Genomic DNA, 20,411 nt, shown 5'->3' on the forward strand with positions numbered 1-20,411 from the left:
AGCTGTGCGTATTGAAGGCCTACTGCATGAGAGCTCTGACCCCAATTCCCCCTCTAGATCCCTGGGGGAATCAGGCTCTGGCTCAGTATGCAGTCATCCAATGCAGTTTGGTGCTGGAGTTAATTCCTCGTCCTGTTGAAGGTGGGTTGTAGGGTGAACTTAAATCACTGTGTAATAACTGACTGAAGAGTATTCCTCTGACAATTTAGAATATATATATATATATATATATATATATATATATATATATATATATATATATATTTTAAACAAAAGCGTCCTCTCTGTGAAAGCGCACTCCCACCAGGTTAATTTAGGAAAATCGAAATTCAGCAACTCACAGCGAATTCCTTTCAGTCTTTTCAAAATTCAGGCCTAAATCGAAAAAACATCTCTGGACACGTGTTTCGGGGTTGATCCCCTCATCAGCAGAGAAACTAAAAAATATATCACCCTCGTAGGTGCAGCCATTGCTGGATGTGTTCCAGACTCTCATTCCTTTTAAAGACCACATACCTGGCTCGTTCAGCAAATTCAATTGCAAGCACCTGATTAATATATTCAAGTACCAGCCCAAGTGCATGCTGGTTACGGTAGTCCTGCGTATTTGTAGTTGCACCCAAAGTGGGTTGCTGGAGCCAGACAAAATCATGAAAAGAATACAATTCCTTAGTAGGCGAATTCGACGTGAATATATATAAAACCTAATGCCTCCTTGAGCTTGTTTGGTTTGTGCATTTTTTATACTTAAAATACACAAAGTTTTGTAAATAACTGTGTTTAGCAAAATAGGTCAGGGTATGAAAATCAAAAAATCCTGATTTATACCCACCGTTTTCATGTATTTTTCCCCTTGCATAAGCTTCAATCATATCTTTCGAATATACTGTTGTTTGCAAGGCCAAAGTCCCTTTTGTTTCTTTCTCAGCAGTCACTGTACTGTCTCCATTTTCTTTTTTGTTTATCTTCCCTTCACCTCTTTTTTCTGCTGCTCGCTTGGAACTTTTAATCCATTATTTGACGTTATTTTAATATATGTTTTTTTCTTCCTTTATTACCTGATTTTCCTTTTTACAATGGCAGAAACACAACAACAGTGGGCTGGCCAGTGATGATGCTTCATGAAGTCACACAACATTTCTCCCTGTAGGAGGGGTAGTTGTTGACGCACTAAGGCCCATATTTAATGGAAAATGGAGCGCTATGCTGGGCCAAAATTTGCAGTGCCTCGCTCCGTCATTTTCACAGCGCAGGGATGCGCCGTATTTAATTGAATACTGCGCACCCCTGTGTTGTTCCCTGCGCTGGAGCTAAATTGAGCTGCCTAGCGCCAATGCAGGCATCCTTGCACCATCGTGAAAGGATGTCTGTGTTGAGGGGTTTGATTGTTTATGTGTGGGAAGGTGTCCCTTCCTGCACATAAAAAATCATTTCAAAATGACGCTTTGGCACTTCTGTGTGTGCTGCAGAATGCAGCACACACAGAAGTGCCAAGACGTCATTTTGAAATGATTTTTTATGTGCAGGAAGGGACACCTTCCCGCACATAAACAATCATGTCTGGCATTTTGCTCTTTCTATGTGTGCTGCACAATGCAGCACAAAAATAAAAAAATAAAAACGAGGAATAAAAGTATTCCTCCTCACTGCGCCTTGCTGACGCCACCCCTTGGGAGGCGTTAGACTTTGGCGCTGCCTCAGGTTTACAAAAACTCGGAAATCTGAGGCAGCGTCAAAATGCAATTGGTGTTGCTGTGGCATGCCCACAGCAACACCCATTGCACGCCCCTTCCACGCAAAGGGCTGTGTGTGAAGGGGCCGTATTTACAAGGTGGCGTTAAGCCACAAAAAGTGGCTTAGCGCCACCCTGAAAATCCGGCGCAGGGCATTGCACCACCGGAGCATCATGAAAAGTGAAGCTTCGGTAGCCCTAGGGGCTCATAAATATGCCCTTAAATTTTTTAGGTGTGCAAAACACGGTAACCTAATGTTTGCAGAAGACACCTGCCAGGTGCTACTCCAGTGAGTGAGGCAAGTCCGCTGAGGTCATGTACGCGCTCCATACACAGAAAACCAGCCTCACACACTCCTTGGGGCTGGTACATCATCGTTGATCTGATGTGATGGGTGAAGAGGACATCACATGCAACACCTTCGACTGGGGAAGGAGACCTAGTTGGTAAATTATCTTTAATGTTTCTTAATTTTTATAATTCATCTATCACGTAAATGCCGCATTGTAAATTCAGTGATATATTGCTGTTCTGTCACAAAAGTGGCAGGTAAAAGTAGTTCTTCGCTGTTGAGACGTCGCAAGGGGGAAACACTCGCTTCTCAATCTTTCCTAATCACACCTAGATCTCCAGAGATCCGAATCAAGTGCTGGAACACCGGAAAGCCGGCCTCCTGGGTCTCTACTCTCTGCAGATCAGAGTGAGACTGTGGAATTAGGGTAGCGTTGTTGCGTTGCAGCCGCCATATCTTTTGTCATCTGCTGGTCTATGCAGACTCATGGCCAATAAGAGAATGCGAATCCAGGCAGGTACGGCTCACTGAGAGCTTCTGTCAGCACAGGTGCTGGTTCCGGCTTCCTGATTGAAAGCAGAACATACGGCAGTCATGCGGAGAGAGGAAGGACTGTCCAGAGGATGGTGATGAGGGAGAATGCCACACTTAGGCAGGTTTTGGGATTAAAAGACTTTAACAGAGCATTTGGGAGTGTTTCTTAGAGTGAATATGCAGGTAGAGTGTCAGGACCCAGGTCCTTTTTTATATAATATTTAGAGAAGGCAGTAGATCAGGGTGATAGAGAGGGAGACAGGGGAAAAAAGTAAAGGAAAAAGCCAAGGTGGGCGGGTGATTAATGGCTCCACTATCATTCTTTTCTCCTTTTACAGAGGCTAACTATTGAGGACGGTCCAGGTTTTGCTACTTTGCATGTCTTATTGAAAAGACATGCAAAGATGGGAGAGGACTTGTCAAACAATGTATTACACATAGGATAACAATGAGGAGAAGCAAGGGTACAGTTACTGAGCCAGTGGGTTCGAGTGACATTTTCTGTAAGTGTTTGCTGTAGTCAGTGCTAATACCGATCAATGTTTTTTTTCCTTCCCTCCTTTTAGGGTGACCTCTACCATCGATAGGAGAAATAGCTCCAATGTGACAGGGGCCTTGCAAGAAACAAGGATTGTAATTCTACTTTATTATTTCTTGATTTTAGTGTTGTTCATTACCTGTTTCGTTTACAACCTGGCTTTACCATGTAAGTTGCAAAGCCACATGCTTCTCACCTTCACACGTGTTTTACATTTTTAACAGGTGTGTACAACTGTGGAGCTGGCAACGATTTAACAGAGAAAGGCATAAAAAAGTACCACTGCCATGAAGGTCTGCGAGAATGGTGCCTGCTAGCAACTGGAGGACTTCAGGCTTTCAGTGCAGAGCTTAATCGCTCCAGTGCTCTATTGCAGAATGAAGATCAGTGTAGTGAGCTCATTGGGTGGATTTCAAAGTACCAAATGAAAGGGACAGCATGGCCAGACAGGCGGTTTGTTTACCTTCTTTGACATGCATCTTCCACTAATTGGGTGATTGTGTATAAAAAATAAAAAGTGAGAGAACAAAATAATTTCAGTTTGTAGACCTTAAAGTAGCTGCAGGGCTGAGAAAAACACAAAGATTTAGAGGTAAAATCAATATTTTTTTACCAATCTATTTTCTAAAATGGAGAGGGCTAGCTTTTATGTTTATCGTAACCCCTATTATTCCCTCTTTTAATCTAAATTTAATTCCCTGTTCTTCACTTAGACCATATTGTTTCTCTGCCGTTGTAGGACTAGAGGGTGTATTGCCTGTACCTCCTAATATGCCACCCTTCTTCCTAATGTTCATATAATGTCACTGATGGACATGTGAGCCTTAGGGTGGTCTTCCCCCTAACTTTGTGCCTTACTCCTCCATTTTTGCTGATCTCGTTTTTGTTGGCCTTAGGACTCTGTGCACTTTACCAAAGCTGACCAGTGCTAAGGTGCGTGTGCTCACTCCTTATAACATTATTACATTGGCTTACTCCCAATTGACACATTTAATTTACTTGTAAATCCCTAGTAAAGTGATACTACCTGTACCCGGGGCATGTAACGTAAATGCTACTAGTGGGCCTGCACACTGATTGTGCCACCCATTTACGTAGCCCTTTAAACATGCCTCAGGCCTGCCATGCAGCCTGTATGTGCAGTCGAAACTGCCATTTCGTCCTGACATAATAACCTTCTTTTTTAATACATAAAAGTCACCCGGAGGGTAGGCCCTAAACAGCCCTTTGGGGAGGCTGCAGTGTGTTTAACAGGTTGGACATGTACTTTTAAGTTTTACTCTTAAATTAATTTTTCACTACAGGATAACATGGGGTTACCTTTCAATTGGGAGCAAGTGGGAATGCTGAGTTTGGTGGCTAAAGAATTGTCATTAAAAACATTCTTTAATGGTGGGGTCAGATTTTAATTTTGAATTTAAAAAGTTGCCATTTTCTTGTCCCCAACATTTGGAGCGTGCAGCCTGAATCCTGAGTCACATAACTAGGTGTAGCTGGCAGTTGGTCTTTGTGCATTACTCCCATACCGTGAGACTAAGGAGGAGTATGTGTTGACAGGATGGGCAATCTCTGACTTGATAGGGGGGAGGAGGTGTCACCTACCACACTTGGACATCACAATGGCTCTGCATCAGCACACTCACAAAGGGTTTCACGCTAGTCTTTTGTGCCCCCAGACAAGCTGGGGCCAGAGCAGAGAGGACGGAAAACCCAAACACCTCTGGGGTGGAAACCTCCAGAACCACCTTCTACTTCAAAGCTGACACCAAGTATAAATATTGGACCCTCTGACCCAACTTTCCAGTACACCCCTGGACCTGTGGAAGACTCAGAAAGACTGATCTGTTGCTCTACTGGACAAAGGACTGCTACTCTGCTGTCCTGTTACCTTGCTGTCTGCTGCTTGAATGAAAAAGACTGGACCTGCATCTTGAACCTAGGGCCACTAGAGTGACTACAAGGGCTAGTTAGCTGGCCTGGAACCCAGCATCTGGATTCTGTCTGCTGTGAGTCCTGTCCCCCAAGTGGTGCTCCCCAGTCCTGGATCCTTGGAAGCGGGTCTGAAGGTGCTCTGCGAGGGCAGCTGAGGTCTCTTGGGCAGAACTGATTCAGCGCAACACATCACCTTGCTAATCTGCACAGCTTTCCAGTGCATCTCCGATGCAGGACCTCACATCGCAGGCCTTTGTCGACTGCTTCACTGAATCCACAGCTGCATGACTTTAAGATGCAGGACCTCGTGTAGTAGCCTGCATCTTCCCCAGAACCACTGCTGCACGACGCATCGTCGACACAACGCTCCACACCAGGATTTAAGGTACTTTGTTAAGTGGGCTAAAGTTAGTCTTTTTATCCTGCCAGCACACCATCGTGGTCAGCCTGAACTTGTACTTTGTACCAGTCCAGCGCAACCAGATAAGTTGCCCCTTTGTGCTTTTAAGCACTATTTTTACCTTGAATTTTAAAATTACATATCCCTGCTTCCAGTGATTGGATTTTTTTCGTTTTTTGCCTCAATTAATTTATTCTATTTTACTATATTTTTCTAAATTGGAGTGGAATTTGTCTTGTGTTGTGTTTTCACTTTATTACTGTTTGAAGTGTTACATAAATATGTACACATTGCCTTTAAGTTAAACCTGACTGCCTTTGTGTCAAGGTATGAGAGGTGTAAGCACAGACTAATTTGGGGTTTGCTTGTGTTTCACCGTGACAAAAATTGTGGTTGATGTTTGAGTAGGGTCACCCTCCTCAACCAGTAACCCAATATCCTACAGTCATGTATCACTCTAACCCGTCCTTATTCAAATCTAACACCTTCCCATGTACCATCACTTCTTGGAACTATAACCCAGGCTTTAAAGTCAAGGTAACTCTATCCCAGGAATAATATGTGGTGCACTGTTAATAGAATGATATATTACAGCATGGGGTGTGGCACAGGGAGGGTAAGATCCTGAACAAGCAGGATTGTGTGACTTTAAAAACACTTCTTCACACTTGTTTAATAGTAGTCAGGGTCTGTAGGAAGCTGGCTCTGTATATACTATATCAAAATTAGATATAGGTGGTCATTGCGGCTTCGGTGGTCTTTTTCCAAGACGGCTGCAGAACACACCGCCAGTGCTGACGGTCCGAAGACTGCCATATTTTGATTTAGGTAGGACTTCTGCCTGTTTACGGGTGGAAATTCGACCCGTTGGTCAGACCAATAGAGGAAGAGAGGCGGTTCCACCACCAGCCCTGCCACACCAACAAGACTCCGCCCGCCATTACGATACGTAATACAGCGTGGTGGAGCCCTGTCGGCGGTGTGGTGCTGGCGGTGGAAAACGCCAGAACCCATCCTCTCGCAGACTACCACATTGACGGAAAAGATAGGTTGATCGTCCGAAAGGTGGGGTTGGGGGTGTTGGGTGCATGTGTGTGGTCTGGGTGCATGTATATGTGCGAATGGAGGTGTCTGGGTGCGTGGATGTGTGTGAATGGGGGGGTCTGGGTGCGTGAATGGATGCGGTGTCTGGGTGTCTGCATGAATGTGGAGGGACAATGCGTGAATGGATGCGGTTGTCTGGGGGTGTGCATGAATGTGGAGGGGGATTGTGTGAATGGATGCAGTGTCTGGGTGTGTGCATGAATGTGGAGGGGGAGTGCATGAATGGATGCGATGTCTGAGTGTGTGCATGAATGTGGAGCAGGAGTGCGTGAATGGATGCAGTGTCTGTGTGTTTGCGTGAATGTGGAGGGGGAGTGCGTGAATGGATGCAGTGTCTGAGTGTGTGTATGAATGTGAAGGGGAAGTGTGTGAATGGATGAGGTGTCTGGGTGTGTGCATGAATGTGGAGGGGGAGTGCGTGAATTGATGTGGTGTTTGGGTGTGTGCATGAATGTGGAAGGGGAAGTGCATGAATGGGTGCAGAGTCTGGGTGTGTGCATGAATGTGGAAGGGGAGTGTGTGAATAGATGCAGTGTCTGGGTGTGTGCATAATGTGGAGTGGGAGTACGTGAATGGATGCGGTGGGGTGTGCATGATTGCGGAAGGGGGTGCGTATGTGTGAGTGCGAGTGGGGGTGTGTGTTTGTGTGGGGTTGGGTGGAGAGGGTGCGTGTATATACATGGAAGTGGGGGGAGGGTGCGTGCATGTGTGTGGAAATGGGGGGGGAGGGTGCCAGTGACAGGAATGGAGATTCCTGTTGCCGGGTGCATTACCGCCAGGGTTTTTGAGACGGTGTGACTGCCACAGAAAGCCTGGCGGTCTGCCGGGTCATGATACCGCTGGCAGTCTCATGGCTGCTGCCCGGCGGGAGGTGCTCACCTCTGGCCTGGCGGTCCGACCGCCGTGGTGGAACTGGCCACATTGTGGCAGTTTGGCTGCAGCCAAACCGCCTATCTCATAATGCGGTGGTCTTTACCTCCGGGTCCATGGTGCAGAGACCACTGCTGCGAGGCTGGTGGTCTAAAGACTGCCAGCCTCGAAATGACCACTTTAGTGTATGCAGAGTCCAAGGGTTCCCCAGAGGGTTAACACAGGCTAAAGTAAATAATACTAATTTTCTCTTTTGTGGTAGTGTGGTCGAGCAGTTACGCGTATCAGAGGGTAGTCCAAAGCATTTGTTGTACATACACAGACATTAGAATAAGCACACACTCAGTGACTTAAATCCAGACCAAAGGTTTTTATATAGCAAAAATATATTTTGTTAATTTATTTCTAGAACCACAAGATTCAAGGTGCAGGTAAGTACTTCAATAGATTCGTATTTCACACATATCTCAATAGTACTTTGTTTGAAATTGACAAGTTATACAGTTTTATAAATATTGGCAATTATCTGCTTTAAAAGTTGACACTGCAATTTTCAGAAACTGTTCCTGGGGGGAAGAAAAGTTAGTAGATTTACAGGTAAGTACTTGACTTACAGTTCCAGTCTCCGAGGTTAGGAAGTCCACAGGTTGGGTTTCAAGTTAACCTCAAAAACACACACCACCAGCAACATGGGGCTGGCCAGGGGCAGAGGTCAATGTTGAGGCAAAATTAACATGGGGTCCTATGCACCCGTGACTTCGGAGGGCAGACCTGGGGAGTTTAGAGCAGCCGGGGGGGGGGGGGCACACGTAGGCACCAAACATACACCCTTAGTGGCACTGGGGCGGCTGAGTGCGGGTTGCAAACAATGCATCGGGTTTCCAATGATTCTCTATGAGGGGACCCCAGGGGGCACTCAGATGCTGCAGGGGGTCGGCTGGGGCAAACCACAGGCTGGACAGGGAGGAGGGTTGCCTGCTAAATGTAGCTGCACCAGAGGTCGGGTTCTCTAAAGCCCTGGGGGCTGTGGGTGCAGTCGTCTTTTAGGCATTGGATATCATCGTCCAGAGCTTTCGCGGCCAGGGGGTTCTCGGGATTTCCTCTGCAGGTGCTGTCATGGAGGGGTGGAGAGGTCAACCCAGGGTAGGCACTTGCTCGCAATTGCCTGGGGATCCTCTCTAGTTGGTTGGGCCACCCGGACAGAGGCAGTGGGTGTCAGGTGCAGAGTGGTCAGGACTCACACATTCGGAGTGGTGCTGGAGTCCCTAGGTGTTGTTTCTTCTTGGACAGATCTGCTGTTCACGGGAGCTCCTGGTCCTTTTGGGTGCAGGGCAGTCCTCTGGAGCTTGGCAGAGGTTGCTGGTCCCGCTGGATGCATCGCTGTTCTTGTGCAGGTTCTTTGAAGCAGGAGACAAGTTGGTAGGGATGGGGCCAAGTCAGTTGTTGCCTTCATTCTTCTCTGCTGGGGGTTCAGCTAAGCTGACTTTGTTCTTTCTTGTTAGGTCACTAGGAACCTGGTGAGCTGGGTTCAGGGAGGCCCTTAAATCCTGGATTTAGGGGTGTTTCAGGGGTCAGAGGGCAGTAGCCAATGGCTACTGTCCATGAGGGTGGCTACACCCTTCTTCTGTCCACTCCCTTTGGGGTGGGGGACACAAATATTACCCTATTGGTCCCTGTCCTCCAAACCAAGATGGAAGATTCTGCAGGGAGGAGGTCACCTCAGCTCGGGACACCTTAGGGGTGATCCTAGCTGGGGTGGTCACTCTTCCCTCTTTTCCCTAATTTTCCTGTCAGACTTGCTGCCAAAAATGGGGCTTTGTCCGGGGGTGGGCAACTCCACTGGCTGGGCTGCCCTGGGGCACTGTAATAAGAGGCCTGAGCCTTGGAGGCTCACCGCCAGGTGTTACAGTTTCTGCAGGGGGGAGGTGTGAAGCACCTCCACCAAGGACAGGCTTTGTTTCTGACCACAGAGAGCATAAATGCTCTCATCCCATGTGGTCAGAAACTTGTCTGAAAGTGGCAGGCTGGCACACACCGGTCAGTCCTGAACTAGCATTTTGGCTAACATACAGGAGGAATCTCTAAGATGCCCTCTAGGTGCATTTTTCAATAAATCCCACTCTGGCATCAGTGTGGGTTTATTGTGCTGAGAAGTTTGATACCAGACTTACCAGTATTCAGTGAAGCCATTATGGAGCTGTGGAGTTCGTAATGACAAACTCCCAGACTCATTATGGCTACACTGCACTTACAATGTCTAAGAATGGGCTTAGACACTGTAGGGGCATATTGCTAATGCAGCTATGCCCTCACCTGTGGGATAGTGCACCCTGCCTTAAGGCTGGATGGCCTGCTAGATGGATGACTTACCTATGCCACAGGCAGTGGTTTGTGGGCATGGCACCCTGAGAGGGGTTCTATGTCGACTTTGCCTGTTTCTCCCCACCAACACACACAAGCTGCAAAGGCAGTGTACATGTGCTGAGTGAGGGGTCCCCCATGGTGGCATAGTAAATGCTGCAGCCCTTGCGACCTTCCCTGGCCACAGGATCCTTGGTTCCATGGGTACCTTTTACAAGGGACTTAACTGTGAGCCATGGGTGTGCCAATTGTAGAAACAAAGGTACATATTTTGGGAAAGAGCACTGGTGCTGGGGCCTGGTTAGCAGGATCCCAGCACAGTCTCAATCAAAGTTGGCAACAACAACGGGCAAAAAGTTGGGGGGTAACCATGTCCAGGAGTAGCTCAGCGGCAATGCCATAGGGATATAGTCATTCAGCTGCAGCTAAAGAAAATCAGTGTGATTGGAGTATCCTTCCGCCAATTGGTGGAAAAGGAAGATGGAATGAAGAAGGAGGCAGCAGACATGGCACCAATCAAGCAGCCCCACACACCACTATACTGTAAGTGACAATAACTGCTTCTACAACCATAGTGGCAGTTCCCACACAGTCATGAAATTGTTGCTCCCCAAGACCTTAAAAAACAATAGGTGGAAGATGAGTGACTAGCCTAGTGGACATTGATCGGAAACTTGAAAATCTTGAACATTGACTTTATGAACTATGAGGTTAGCTTTTTTATTTGGAGTTTATTGTTTAAGTTCTTGTTGCAGGGGGATTGGGTTGGGGTTTTGGGGGAATGTTTGGGATTTTTACTTTGTTGGTGGGATGTGTTAGATCTTTTAGATTAGTAGCAGGATGTCTTCCTTGTAGGAAATCAGCACATCTTTTGTTGTTGGTGGTCATTGGGTTTATAGGTGCATCTGCAGTGTGTTTGGGATTTGCTTTTGGTTTAGTGCTTTTTTGCGATAAATATATTTTATGATACACTATTTTCTCATCTTTCATATTTTTCATTAAATTAATCATTTGCGTATAGAGATTGCTACAAAACAAAGTGATTGAAAGAATGCTTGAATTAATTTCAGCCACTTCCAATCATTAGGCGCTGAATTGCACTCCCTCATTTTTTACTCACTATTCCACTCTGGACAGAGGTAGATCAACCATGTCCATATCGGTCTTAGAGCTCTAATAGAAACTGTCCATCCCGAACTGCCAAGCCTAGTTTAGTCTCCTCCAGGAGGGAACACAATAAACTTCAGATTGATTTTGGCCTGTTTCGGCCTGTCAGTGAGATATCTCTAAGTATTGGGCATACATTTTGCAAAGAACAAACAACAAAGTGAAGGAAGGAATAAATGAATTATTCGAGCCACTGGCATTCGCTAGGGGTGCTTTCCATTCTGTAATTTTTTAACCACTGTCCCACACTAGACAGGCCATCCTTGTGCAAATTGTTTGCCCTCTTCCTAGACAGGTTCATCATTTCTTTTACACCAACTATCATATCTATAGCTAGTGGGGCACATTGTAGCAGAAGAAATCTGACTCTGCGAAGTAGAGGGTTAGAGGAAATAAACTGGATGGGAAGGGGGATTTCTGTAGATCGGTGTGTCTACACAGATGATACCTCCAGTCCATCACCATGGTTATTTGATAGATCAATGGACTTTTATTGTCATTACAGTCAGCAAGAAGGCAGCGGATATGTTGACCAAGGGCAGCCAAGAAGAAAGTCTTAAAATCTGGCAGGGACCTACCCACTTTGTGGGTGGGTAGTTTTATTTATCTGATTGACCAAAGTGCCCTCTTATAGTCCCAGATAAAGCTTCTTAGAGTGGCATCTGAACGTTTGAAGGAGTTCTGTACGTGGAGGAGAATAGCTCTGAAAAAGGAAAGGAATTTAGGTAAATGTTCATTTTGATGCTATTACATCGACTTATGATGCTTATTGGTAATCGATTTCACTCTTGCATTTTGGCTGTACATTGTTTTAACAGTGGTTCGTAATTAAGGCGTATGATGTTGTTAATGAAACTAGTGATTTTAACTCCCAGATATGTAGCTTATTTGACCATGTAAATCTGCTTGCTTGACCAATTATTTAGAATAATCTGTGTTTTACTCAAATTCATCTTATAGCCTGATATTTTCTCAAATCGTTCAGCCTCCCTAGCAATGTTATAGGTTCAGTTAGTATGATGCCACATCATCTGCATAAGTGATTAATTTAAGTGTTATCCCATTAATCGTTACTTGTTGAATCCTTGGGCTTGCAATATATGCCACAGATAAGGTTCTAAGTATGTTGCATACAGTAAAGGGTACAGGGGACATCCTAGCTAGGTGCCCATGTAAACCTTAAATGTCTCTGAAATTTGGCCTGCCAAAACTAATCTAGCAGTAGGGGCTTGATACAATATTTGTATGTGATTCAAACATGTTTCAATAAGACCCGTATTTCTCTTAGTTGCTGAAAGATATGCCCAGGACACCCTGTCAAAGTGCCTTCTCAGCCTATAAGATGATGATACCAGCTGGCAAGTTTGGTGTTTGTGCTGCACCGAAGAGGGATATTACACTATTTACACGATTAGTTGTGTCTCTGCTGAGTACAAATACATGTTGATGTATGCTCACAAGCTTGTTTACACAAGAGCCAAGTCCGGTGGGCAATATTTTTAGTACATCTTAACATCAGCACTAATTAGAAAGGTCGTCTGGTATGATCCTCTTTCTTCTGCTGATCTGTCTTTTTTAAGAAAGACAGCAATATTCGTGACATCGTAAGATTTCGGGATACCTCCTCCTTGATCAACATCTCTAATAACTTGCAATAGTACTGGTGTCAATAGGTTTTACACTTCCCACACTGTTTGCTGCCCCAAACCCAACACTAAAAGCCCCATATTCTTCTAATACGTTGGCCATCTAGTCTCTACAAGTAGAATTCAGCAGTGAAAAGCACACAAACTTCCACCTTCGATCATGCTTGTTATCTCCCTATGTTTGAATGGTAATATATAATGGATTATGGTATGGTGTTATGTTGGGGGCACAGTTCAGTACCAGCGTTGTTAATTACACTGGGCGACTAAAATCAAATCTAACTTGGAATAGTGCTTATGTGGTGCTGAGTAGTAAGTAAACCCCAGAGTTTCCCTCTTCAGAATTTGCCATGCATCTATCAGACCACGTTTGCATCTAAGCTAAAACAGATATTCTAGTTTTAGTCATACTAGGAGTGGCAGGACAATTTGTTGTATCTATTTCATAGTTCATAATACAGTTGAAATTCCCTGATATGATGAGTCTCCCAGGACAGATAGTGAGTCCTATGATGAGTGTGTTGAAAACCTGGAATCATCTCTACTTGGGCCATACACCACACACAAATTATATATAATACAATTATCCTTGATCTGGGTGATAGCCCATCTTCTCTGATAATCTGCTACGGTTTTAATCACTATCATCATATCTAGAGCATAAGATGGCCATCCTTTGAATGGATATACATTGTGTAGTACATACAATTACATTATACCCCAGCTGGTGCAGATCTGCTCATCCTTATAAGTAATATGTGTCTCAATTATGCACAATGTCTGTGGCTTATTCAGTGCAACCTCTTTCTAAATGAGCCTATGCTTCAAAGGGTAATTTAGACCAGAGACATTCCAATTCAAGTTTTCTAGTTTTTTCATTGTGACAATATTTCCTTCCTCCCTTTCTTCATTTCTCTCTTCTTTTTGAATCCTCTCTCCATGAGAATGTGTTTCTTCCTTCTTTTTGAATCCTCTCTCCATAAGAATATGTGTCTCACGCAAGCAACCAAAAGAAAATGACATACCACTCCATTCCATTTTTACACCCCTTGTAAACACCCTATGTGCTCTTCCCTGTGTTACCCTTCATGCAGTCTAAACCCCGTCTTTCCCCTTGCCCAACTCCCACCCCCTGAAAGCTATTGGGTATAAATCATCTCAGTTCTTACACTGGCAATACCTCTTGACAGCAACAGTGTGGCCCCCTGACCACCACTTGCCTTGAAGCAAAAGACCATGACCATGATCAAACCATAAGTAGCTAAACATGCTTGTATAGTAAATGCCCAATGTGCATGTTTGCTTCATAAAAAGAAAGATAGAAGCCTACAACCATAGCAAGCAGTTTATGAATACAGGTTAGAAGTCATAAATCAAAGTTCCCTGACTCTTAGAGCCATAAAGTAGTAATAGATTCAATCTAGCCCAGTGGCTCCCAACCTTTTGACTCCTGAGGACCCCCAATAAATCATTACTGGAAACTAAGGACCCCCCAGCAATTTGTATGATTTAAGTTTCAAACATTAAACAGTAATTCGCAAAAATACACAAACAAGTACACACCAAACAAATACTCAAATGACTAAAGATACAATTATTTTATACTGAAAAAAACGAAAACATTGTAATGGGAAGGTTGGTGCTGAATCTCAGCGACTTACTTGTCAATGGTTGTTTTTATTTAGGAAAGCTGAATCCTCAAGTCAGATTCTACACTTCCCAAGCGATTCCTGCTTATATTTTTTAAGGTGCATAAGATCTGTGAAAGCTTTTTCACTTAAATATGTGGTGGGGAAAAGAATCAAAACCACAAGGACCTCATCTCTCCATAGCCTCACTTTCACATGTATTTAATTTGTTTTATAACACCTCTCATACTAGTGTAGAGTGTTGGTGCACTTTACAGGGGACTACAAGGTATAGGATTCAGATGTCATCCACACTGGTAGGCATTTTCTAAGAGTGCTTGGTCTGGAAAAGCACAAACTCAGTATTCAAAATATAGCATTGACTTTAATAATAAGAATGTATTTCTACGCAAGCAAACCTTTTTTAGCAGTATAAGGATAATGAAAGTCTGGTAAAAAAGCACAACTTTCTAATTTGTGCCATGCGGCTTGCATGCAGCTTTTTGATGACAGTTCATAGCTCACTGTGGTAGATTATGATTGTACCTTGTGCACTGTGCAAAAACAAAAGAATCTCTGTGACATAAGCAGTAGCCCACTGTTTTAGGCACATAAAATACTGTCCTTTATGTGATACACGTTCTTTGCAACAGGCATATTAACCATCTGTGCTACCTTAGATGAGCCAAAACTGCCACTCGACAAAACACCCGTCTCTCTCCAGCAGGTACATTAATCACCAGAGTTATCTAGATCAGTGGTTCCCAACCTTTTGACTTCTGTGGACCCCCATTTTATCAATACTGGAGCCCGGGGACTCCCACTGAATCATTATTGGAACACGGGGACCCCCGAGGAGTCATTACTGATAGCTGGGACCTAATATTATTAAATGTTTTAAGCAGCCGCGGACCCCCTGAGGAGGCTTGGCAGGCCCCCAGGGGTCCCCGGCCCACAGGTTGGGAACCACTGATCTAGATGCTTTATTTTTACCCAGAAGGTGATGGATGTACAAGAAACTTTGCAGTGCTGCAGTAATGAAGTAATAAATATAAAAACATGCACCTGTTTCTGGCAAGAGACCCTTGCAGCAGAAGTGCCTTCCTGCCAGCCCAGGCCTGCGGACCCCCAGAGAATGTGTCACGGACCCTGGGTGTGCGCGGACCACAGGTTGGGAACTGATGATCTGGACTCCGTTTGTGTTTAGTTTCCCATCCTTATTCTACATCACACATCTTATCCCCCCGTCAGTTGTGAACTGTGTCCCTCCAACATTTGCCATCACTTTAGCGTATCTGCTGCTTCCACTTCTGTCTGGCAGATGTGTCCTTTGTTATTCCTTAATATTTTTAGCCGTGCAAGTTCCTGAAAAAAACACTTGTGTCCCAGCTGGCTTCAAAGGGTCCATCATTTGGTGCAGTTGCTATCTTCGTCGCACTGTGGATTGGCAAAAATCTGATTGTACTAAAAAGGAAAATCAGCCAATCTGTAGTGTTGTGTTGGTCGCACTTTTAGGTATATGGCTTCTGGCAATAAGAAACTGCCTATATAAATCAACATAGGCCATGGCTTGTGTTCTTGAGAGGCAGGTCTAAATGTGGTACATATTGGAATCCGAAGAACCTGTCTGACAGTCTAGATCCCAATCAGCCAAATCTGGGATCGCACTCTCACAAAATGTAATTATACATTACCAGGGTGTCCTGTCCTTCAGAGCCTTCTGGAACACCTATAACTCTCAAATTGTTCCACCGTTGGCAGTTTTCCGAGTTCTCCAGTTTGTGTTGAGCTGCCAAAATCTGTGCTCCATTTCTGAAGTATATGTTATAGTCTCTTCTGTCTTTGCAGTTCTTTTCTCCGATTCTTCAATCTGATAAGATAATGCACATATTTTACTCGCTACTTCAGTCAAAGACTTTTGTATACATAGAGTGTCTGCCTTGACTTTGGCATAATGACTAGAAGTTTCTTGTTGATTTAGTTTTATCACCTGAAATACAGTGGCTAATAAAGGTTCCTGTTTAATGTTTACAGACCCAAAACCACCCGTTGAGGTCTTTTACTCCTGATGTCCCGGGACCTCTGTCCCAGGGACCAGAGCAACTTTGCCAAGTACCCTTCATCACTTGACAGTCAAGAATATCATGGTCCAAGAAGTCCAAGACTCACTCGGGGGATGAGGCTACAGGGCAGTGAACAAAGGCTCACAACTCAAAATGCATGCAGCAGCAGTAAATCATTGTCCAGCGAAATACTCAGTTTTATGGAAAAAAGAGAAGTATTTTATTTCAACCACTAAAAACTCAAAGGAAAAATATGACATTCACAAACAACTACACAGTCCTCCTGAGGGTTAGGGCTCTTGTCTTTTGTTAGGTGGTTCCCTGGATCCCACTCCTTTCTTTCTTCTAGCAGGAGTGGTTATTCCCCATTCACTATAGACAGCATCCAGGGTAAGATCCACTAATAGTCCATGTCCCAAGAGTCATTATGACTCTATTTTAAAGTCAACAGTGTTCCAGCGCCACAGCACTAACTAGCAGCAAGTTCTTCCTGGGTCGACTGGCCTGAAATCAGTCTTACCTGCACCTCACAAAATTGGAGCGACCTGCTGTGGAGCAGCAGCAGCAGCGGATTCAGTTAAGTTTGCTGCACGCAGCCCCACTGTGTTGCACTCAGCTGTTTTAGAGCCCTCATAAACGTTTGTGCCTCCGCAGCAACTGGAGACTCTCAGAGGCTCCTCTTTGCACAGAAAGTCTCTGGTTCTTCCCGCAAAGTAGGTGTGGGGGGTGGTGTTAGTGTGAAGATCCTGGTGCAAATCTTTCATCCCCGGCAGGTGTACAGCATCCCACATTAGCCTTAGTCCTCTGACGACAACTCTGAATAGGTCACATGACTTGGTGCTCCCTGTTACCCTCTCTTGCATATGGGGTCACAATATTCTCATAGTAAACAACAGAAATAGGAAGAGAAAACAAGGGAATACAAGTGCTTACAATAATCACCACACTATTTAGATAGATACAAACAGTTTAGGGCACGGGGCTCCTGGCTGGAGGATCTTCCCCCTCCTACAGTACTATCTCAAAGAGACAAAAGCAAGCTTGACAGGGGTCAAGGCACACGTGAAATAATGGTATAGGATCAGTAGTCCATAAGTGCTCCATTGACAGATCAATGATCAAATCTGAGTAGGTATGCAGGTTGGCAGAAATTCCAATTGAGTCCTTAGGGTGTAGAAATCATCTTTTAATGGAACAGAAAAACAGCAAGAACAGCCAACACGTGTATCGTCATAGGAGAAAATGCTCCCTGCGACTTCCTCAAGGTTCGATAAGGCATGGTACAAAGTTCAAGGCACTAAGTGGCAAAGCAGTCTCTCTGGTGTTTAGAATCACTGAACAGGTGTTTTGGCTCTCTATGTAGAAATCCGTAAAGAATAATCATAGGTGGTGTATAATTAGACACCAGCTGAACTCGCTGTGAGAAAAACACAAAATAATGTGTTACGGAGCCATAAATCCAGAGCTCCGGTCGGCGAATAGCACTATTCGAAACACATGTTGGCTGTTCTTGCTGTTTTTCTGTTCCATTAAAAGATGATTTCTACACCCTAAGGACTCAATCGGAATTTCTGCCAACCTGCATATCTACTCAGATTTGATCATTGATCTGTCAATGTAGCACTTATGGACTACTGATCCTATACCATTATTTCACGTGTGCCTTGACCCCTGTCGAGAATATTCTCATAGTACCTGGGCATCGGCCTGATCAGCACAGTGAAGTCCTCACTGGAGGCCCCTCCTGGCATTCAGGGGCACAGCCCACTACCCCACAAAGGCAGTGGTCCTTACTGCACAGCAGTATTTTCACAGCAGCCCTTCTTAACATACAGGGTCGCCGCTCCCCACTACGCTTGTGCTTCAAGTGATTCACACAGCCCAATTTACGGCAGCCCTCTTCTGGCATACCGGGTCTGCTGCCTTCATCCTGCACACAGGCAACGACCTGATAGGTGTAACAGTCGCCCCCTCACACCTCACAAAGGGAGTCTATGTGACAGGGATCCCCATTGGTCTCCCTCCACAGCTCTCCTTTTCCTCACAGGGTACACTGGTTTTGGCAAGCAGGCAGGCACTGATGCTCCAATATCCAGGACTGGTGGTCTTGGATTCCCTTGGTGATGTCCCCTCACCCAGCCTTTACTCCAGTCCTCGTCACAGACAGAAATCTTGCAGAGGTTCCCCTCCTCACACAGCCCGCCTGACTGCTTGGCAGATGGCAGTTTTTGAGGTCTCCAGGTCACCTTCTTATAGTCCATTTCCAGGCACCAAATGTGATTCAGAGTCTTAGTCTTTGGGATTTATGTGGTGGCTTGCTTCTTTTGAAGTGGCCACTTCTCTGCTTGCTCTTCTCTTACAGGAGGAGTGACCACAAAGCTGATAGTCCCACAACAGAGATCATTGGACTGACTAGAGTTCACACCTGCATATCAACCATAGTGATATGTGTATTAAAAGGTTAGCCCAAGTCCCCACTCCCCACTCTTGATGAATCTCCTATCAGCCCCATCTCCTTCCTGAGATGTACCCCCCTTCCTTGTGACCTCTAACTGAATTAAAGAGTTTCCTTTGAAGTGTGCAGGGGAAGCCTGGCTCTCCTCATTCCAGTGTGTGTGTCACCCAGCTTACAGGAATGCAGCAGTACACCAATCTGTTTGAGGGGACCCCTCTAACTTCTTTCCAAGTTTCACCATGCAGACTGTTGTGTGGGCTCTCATTATCTTAATGAGGCTGCTGGATTTGGGCAGCAGCATCACCTGAAATGTGGGGAACTGAGTCTAATCCCACACCATGTGACAACTGTCGGCCTAATCCGTTTCTGGCCAACTAGCAGCGCCTCATCGCTGCCCAAGAGCACAAATGATTTGTGGCAACAGGGTGCATGATAAGATGACTTTTCAGGGATTCCTTGGTGAATCAGATCTCATCCTTTTCTCTCAGTTACATTAGTCTCACACATGCAAAGACAAACAGAGGCAGAGAATGGTTCAATAAGATGTATTGAAACAGCTGCGTCTTAGATAACATGGCATGAAATGCAATAATGAGATTGATGAAACATACTAGAAGCAAAATGTTGACAAGGAAAGTGAAACACAAGAAAAGTCCTACAGTACTGTCACTATGTGCAATACATGCAATTCCTACCTAAGCTATGTTAGAGCACAGCAGGATAAGCCTTAATTTGCCCTTCAGGATTCCCCCCTGGGAAGACATCATCCCCCATACCTGAGCAAGGAAGTCTATTGTCTGTAGAGACACCATCCCCATGTATGCCAGGGAACCGGTATTCTCAGCAAACAGGTGTATCAAAGTTGATCAGCATGCGGTTGTGATCATCTGGCTAGAATCTCCCTCTAACGTGCATGGGACAGGGAAATGCTTTTAGAATTAACAGCTGATGTTCTAAGAAAATGTCCCCACATAAGGATGTGTGTGTTTCTGTGAACATTGGAGATGCAGTGTACCACTTGTGCCAGCAACCCTATCTCACTGCAGCCTTGAGGAAAGAACAAAGTGAAAAGAATGTCTTGCTAAGAAATGCAATGATTTCATAGGCAAAAGAACAACTACATAAAGCAAATAAGACAACACCACAAATGTGCCCTAATCTGAAATAATAAAAGTGAAAGAGAATAAAATGTAGCTGGGCTAAGGTCACAAGCGCCAGGCCTAGGTACTAAAATAACATGTCCAGAGACATCACTAAAATGGCTATACAACAAGACCTTGGTCTCACAAAACAGAACTCAGGGCATTCCATGTAATGTATCCTCCACAGACACACATACACTCAGGGCATGTATACAGCCTTCATGCACTGCTCAGCACTGTATACTTCATGTACTGTTCCCCTCTTAGGTACACATATCAAGCATATATATTTAACATGCACACACTGCACAGCACTGTATCCTTCATGTACTGTACCACTCATAGTCACATGTACATCTAGCACATGCATTTACCCTCCATGCACTGCACAGCACTACACCTTCCATGTATTATACCACTCATAGGCACATATATACCCAACGCATGCACTCAGCATGCACGCACTGCACAGTACTGCATTATCCTTGTATTTTACCTTTCACAGGCACACATACACCCAGGCAGATACACTACTCATGCGAAGCA

The 20,411-nt window shown here is 44.8% G+C and overlaps 1 protein-coding gene across 4 annotated transcripts in view; it reads left to right on the forward strand.

The window, feature by feature from the left end:
- LOC138261570 (cyclin-dependent kinase-like 4) overlaps positions 1–20,411 on the forward strand; it is a 1,634,859-nt gene that overhangs the window by 1,392,975 nt on the left and 221,473 nt on the right. Inside the window, exon 9 of one of the 4 annotated variants that reach the window (XM_069210650.1) lies at positions 3,322–3,599. The exons of the other annotated variants lie outside the window; for them this stretch is intronic. Coding sequence (XP_069066751.1) covers positions 3,322–3,354 — 33 coding nt within the window. The 3' untranslated portion in view covers positions 3,355–3,599. Of the gene's footprint in view, positions 1–3,321; positions 3,600–20,411 lie in introns of those variants that run through there. 4 annotated transcript variants of the gene reach the window in all.

This window comes from Pleurodeles waltl, chromosome 10, assembly GCF_031143425.1.
Source record: "Pleurodeles waltl isolate 20211129_DDA chromosome 10, aPleWal1.hap1.20221129, whole genome shotgun sequence".
Taxonomy (NCBI): Eukaryota; Metazoa; Chordata; class Amphibia; order Caudata; family Salamandridae; genus Pleurodeles; species Pleurodeles waltl.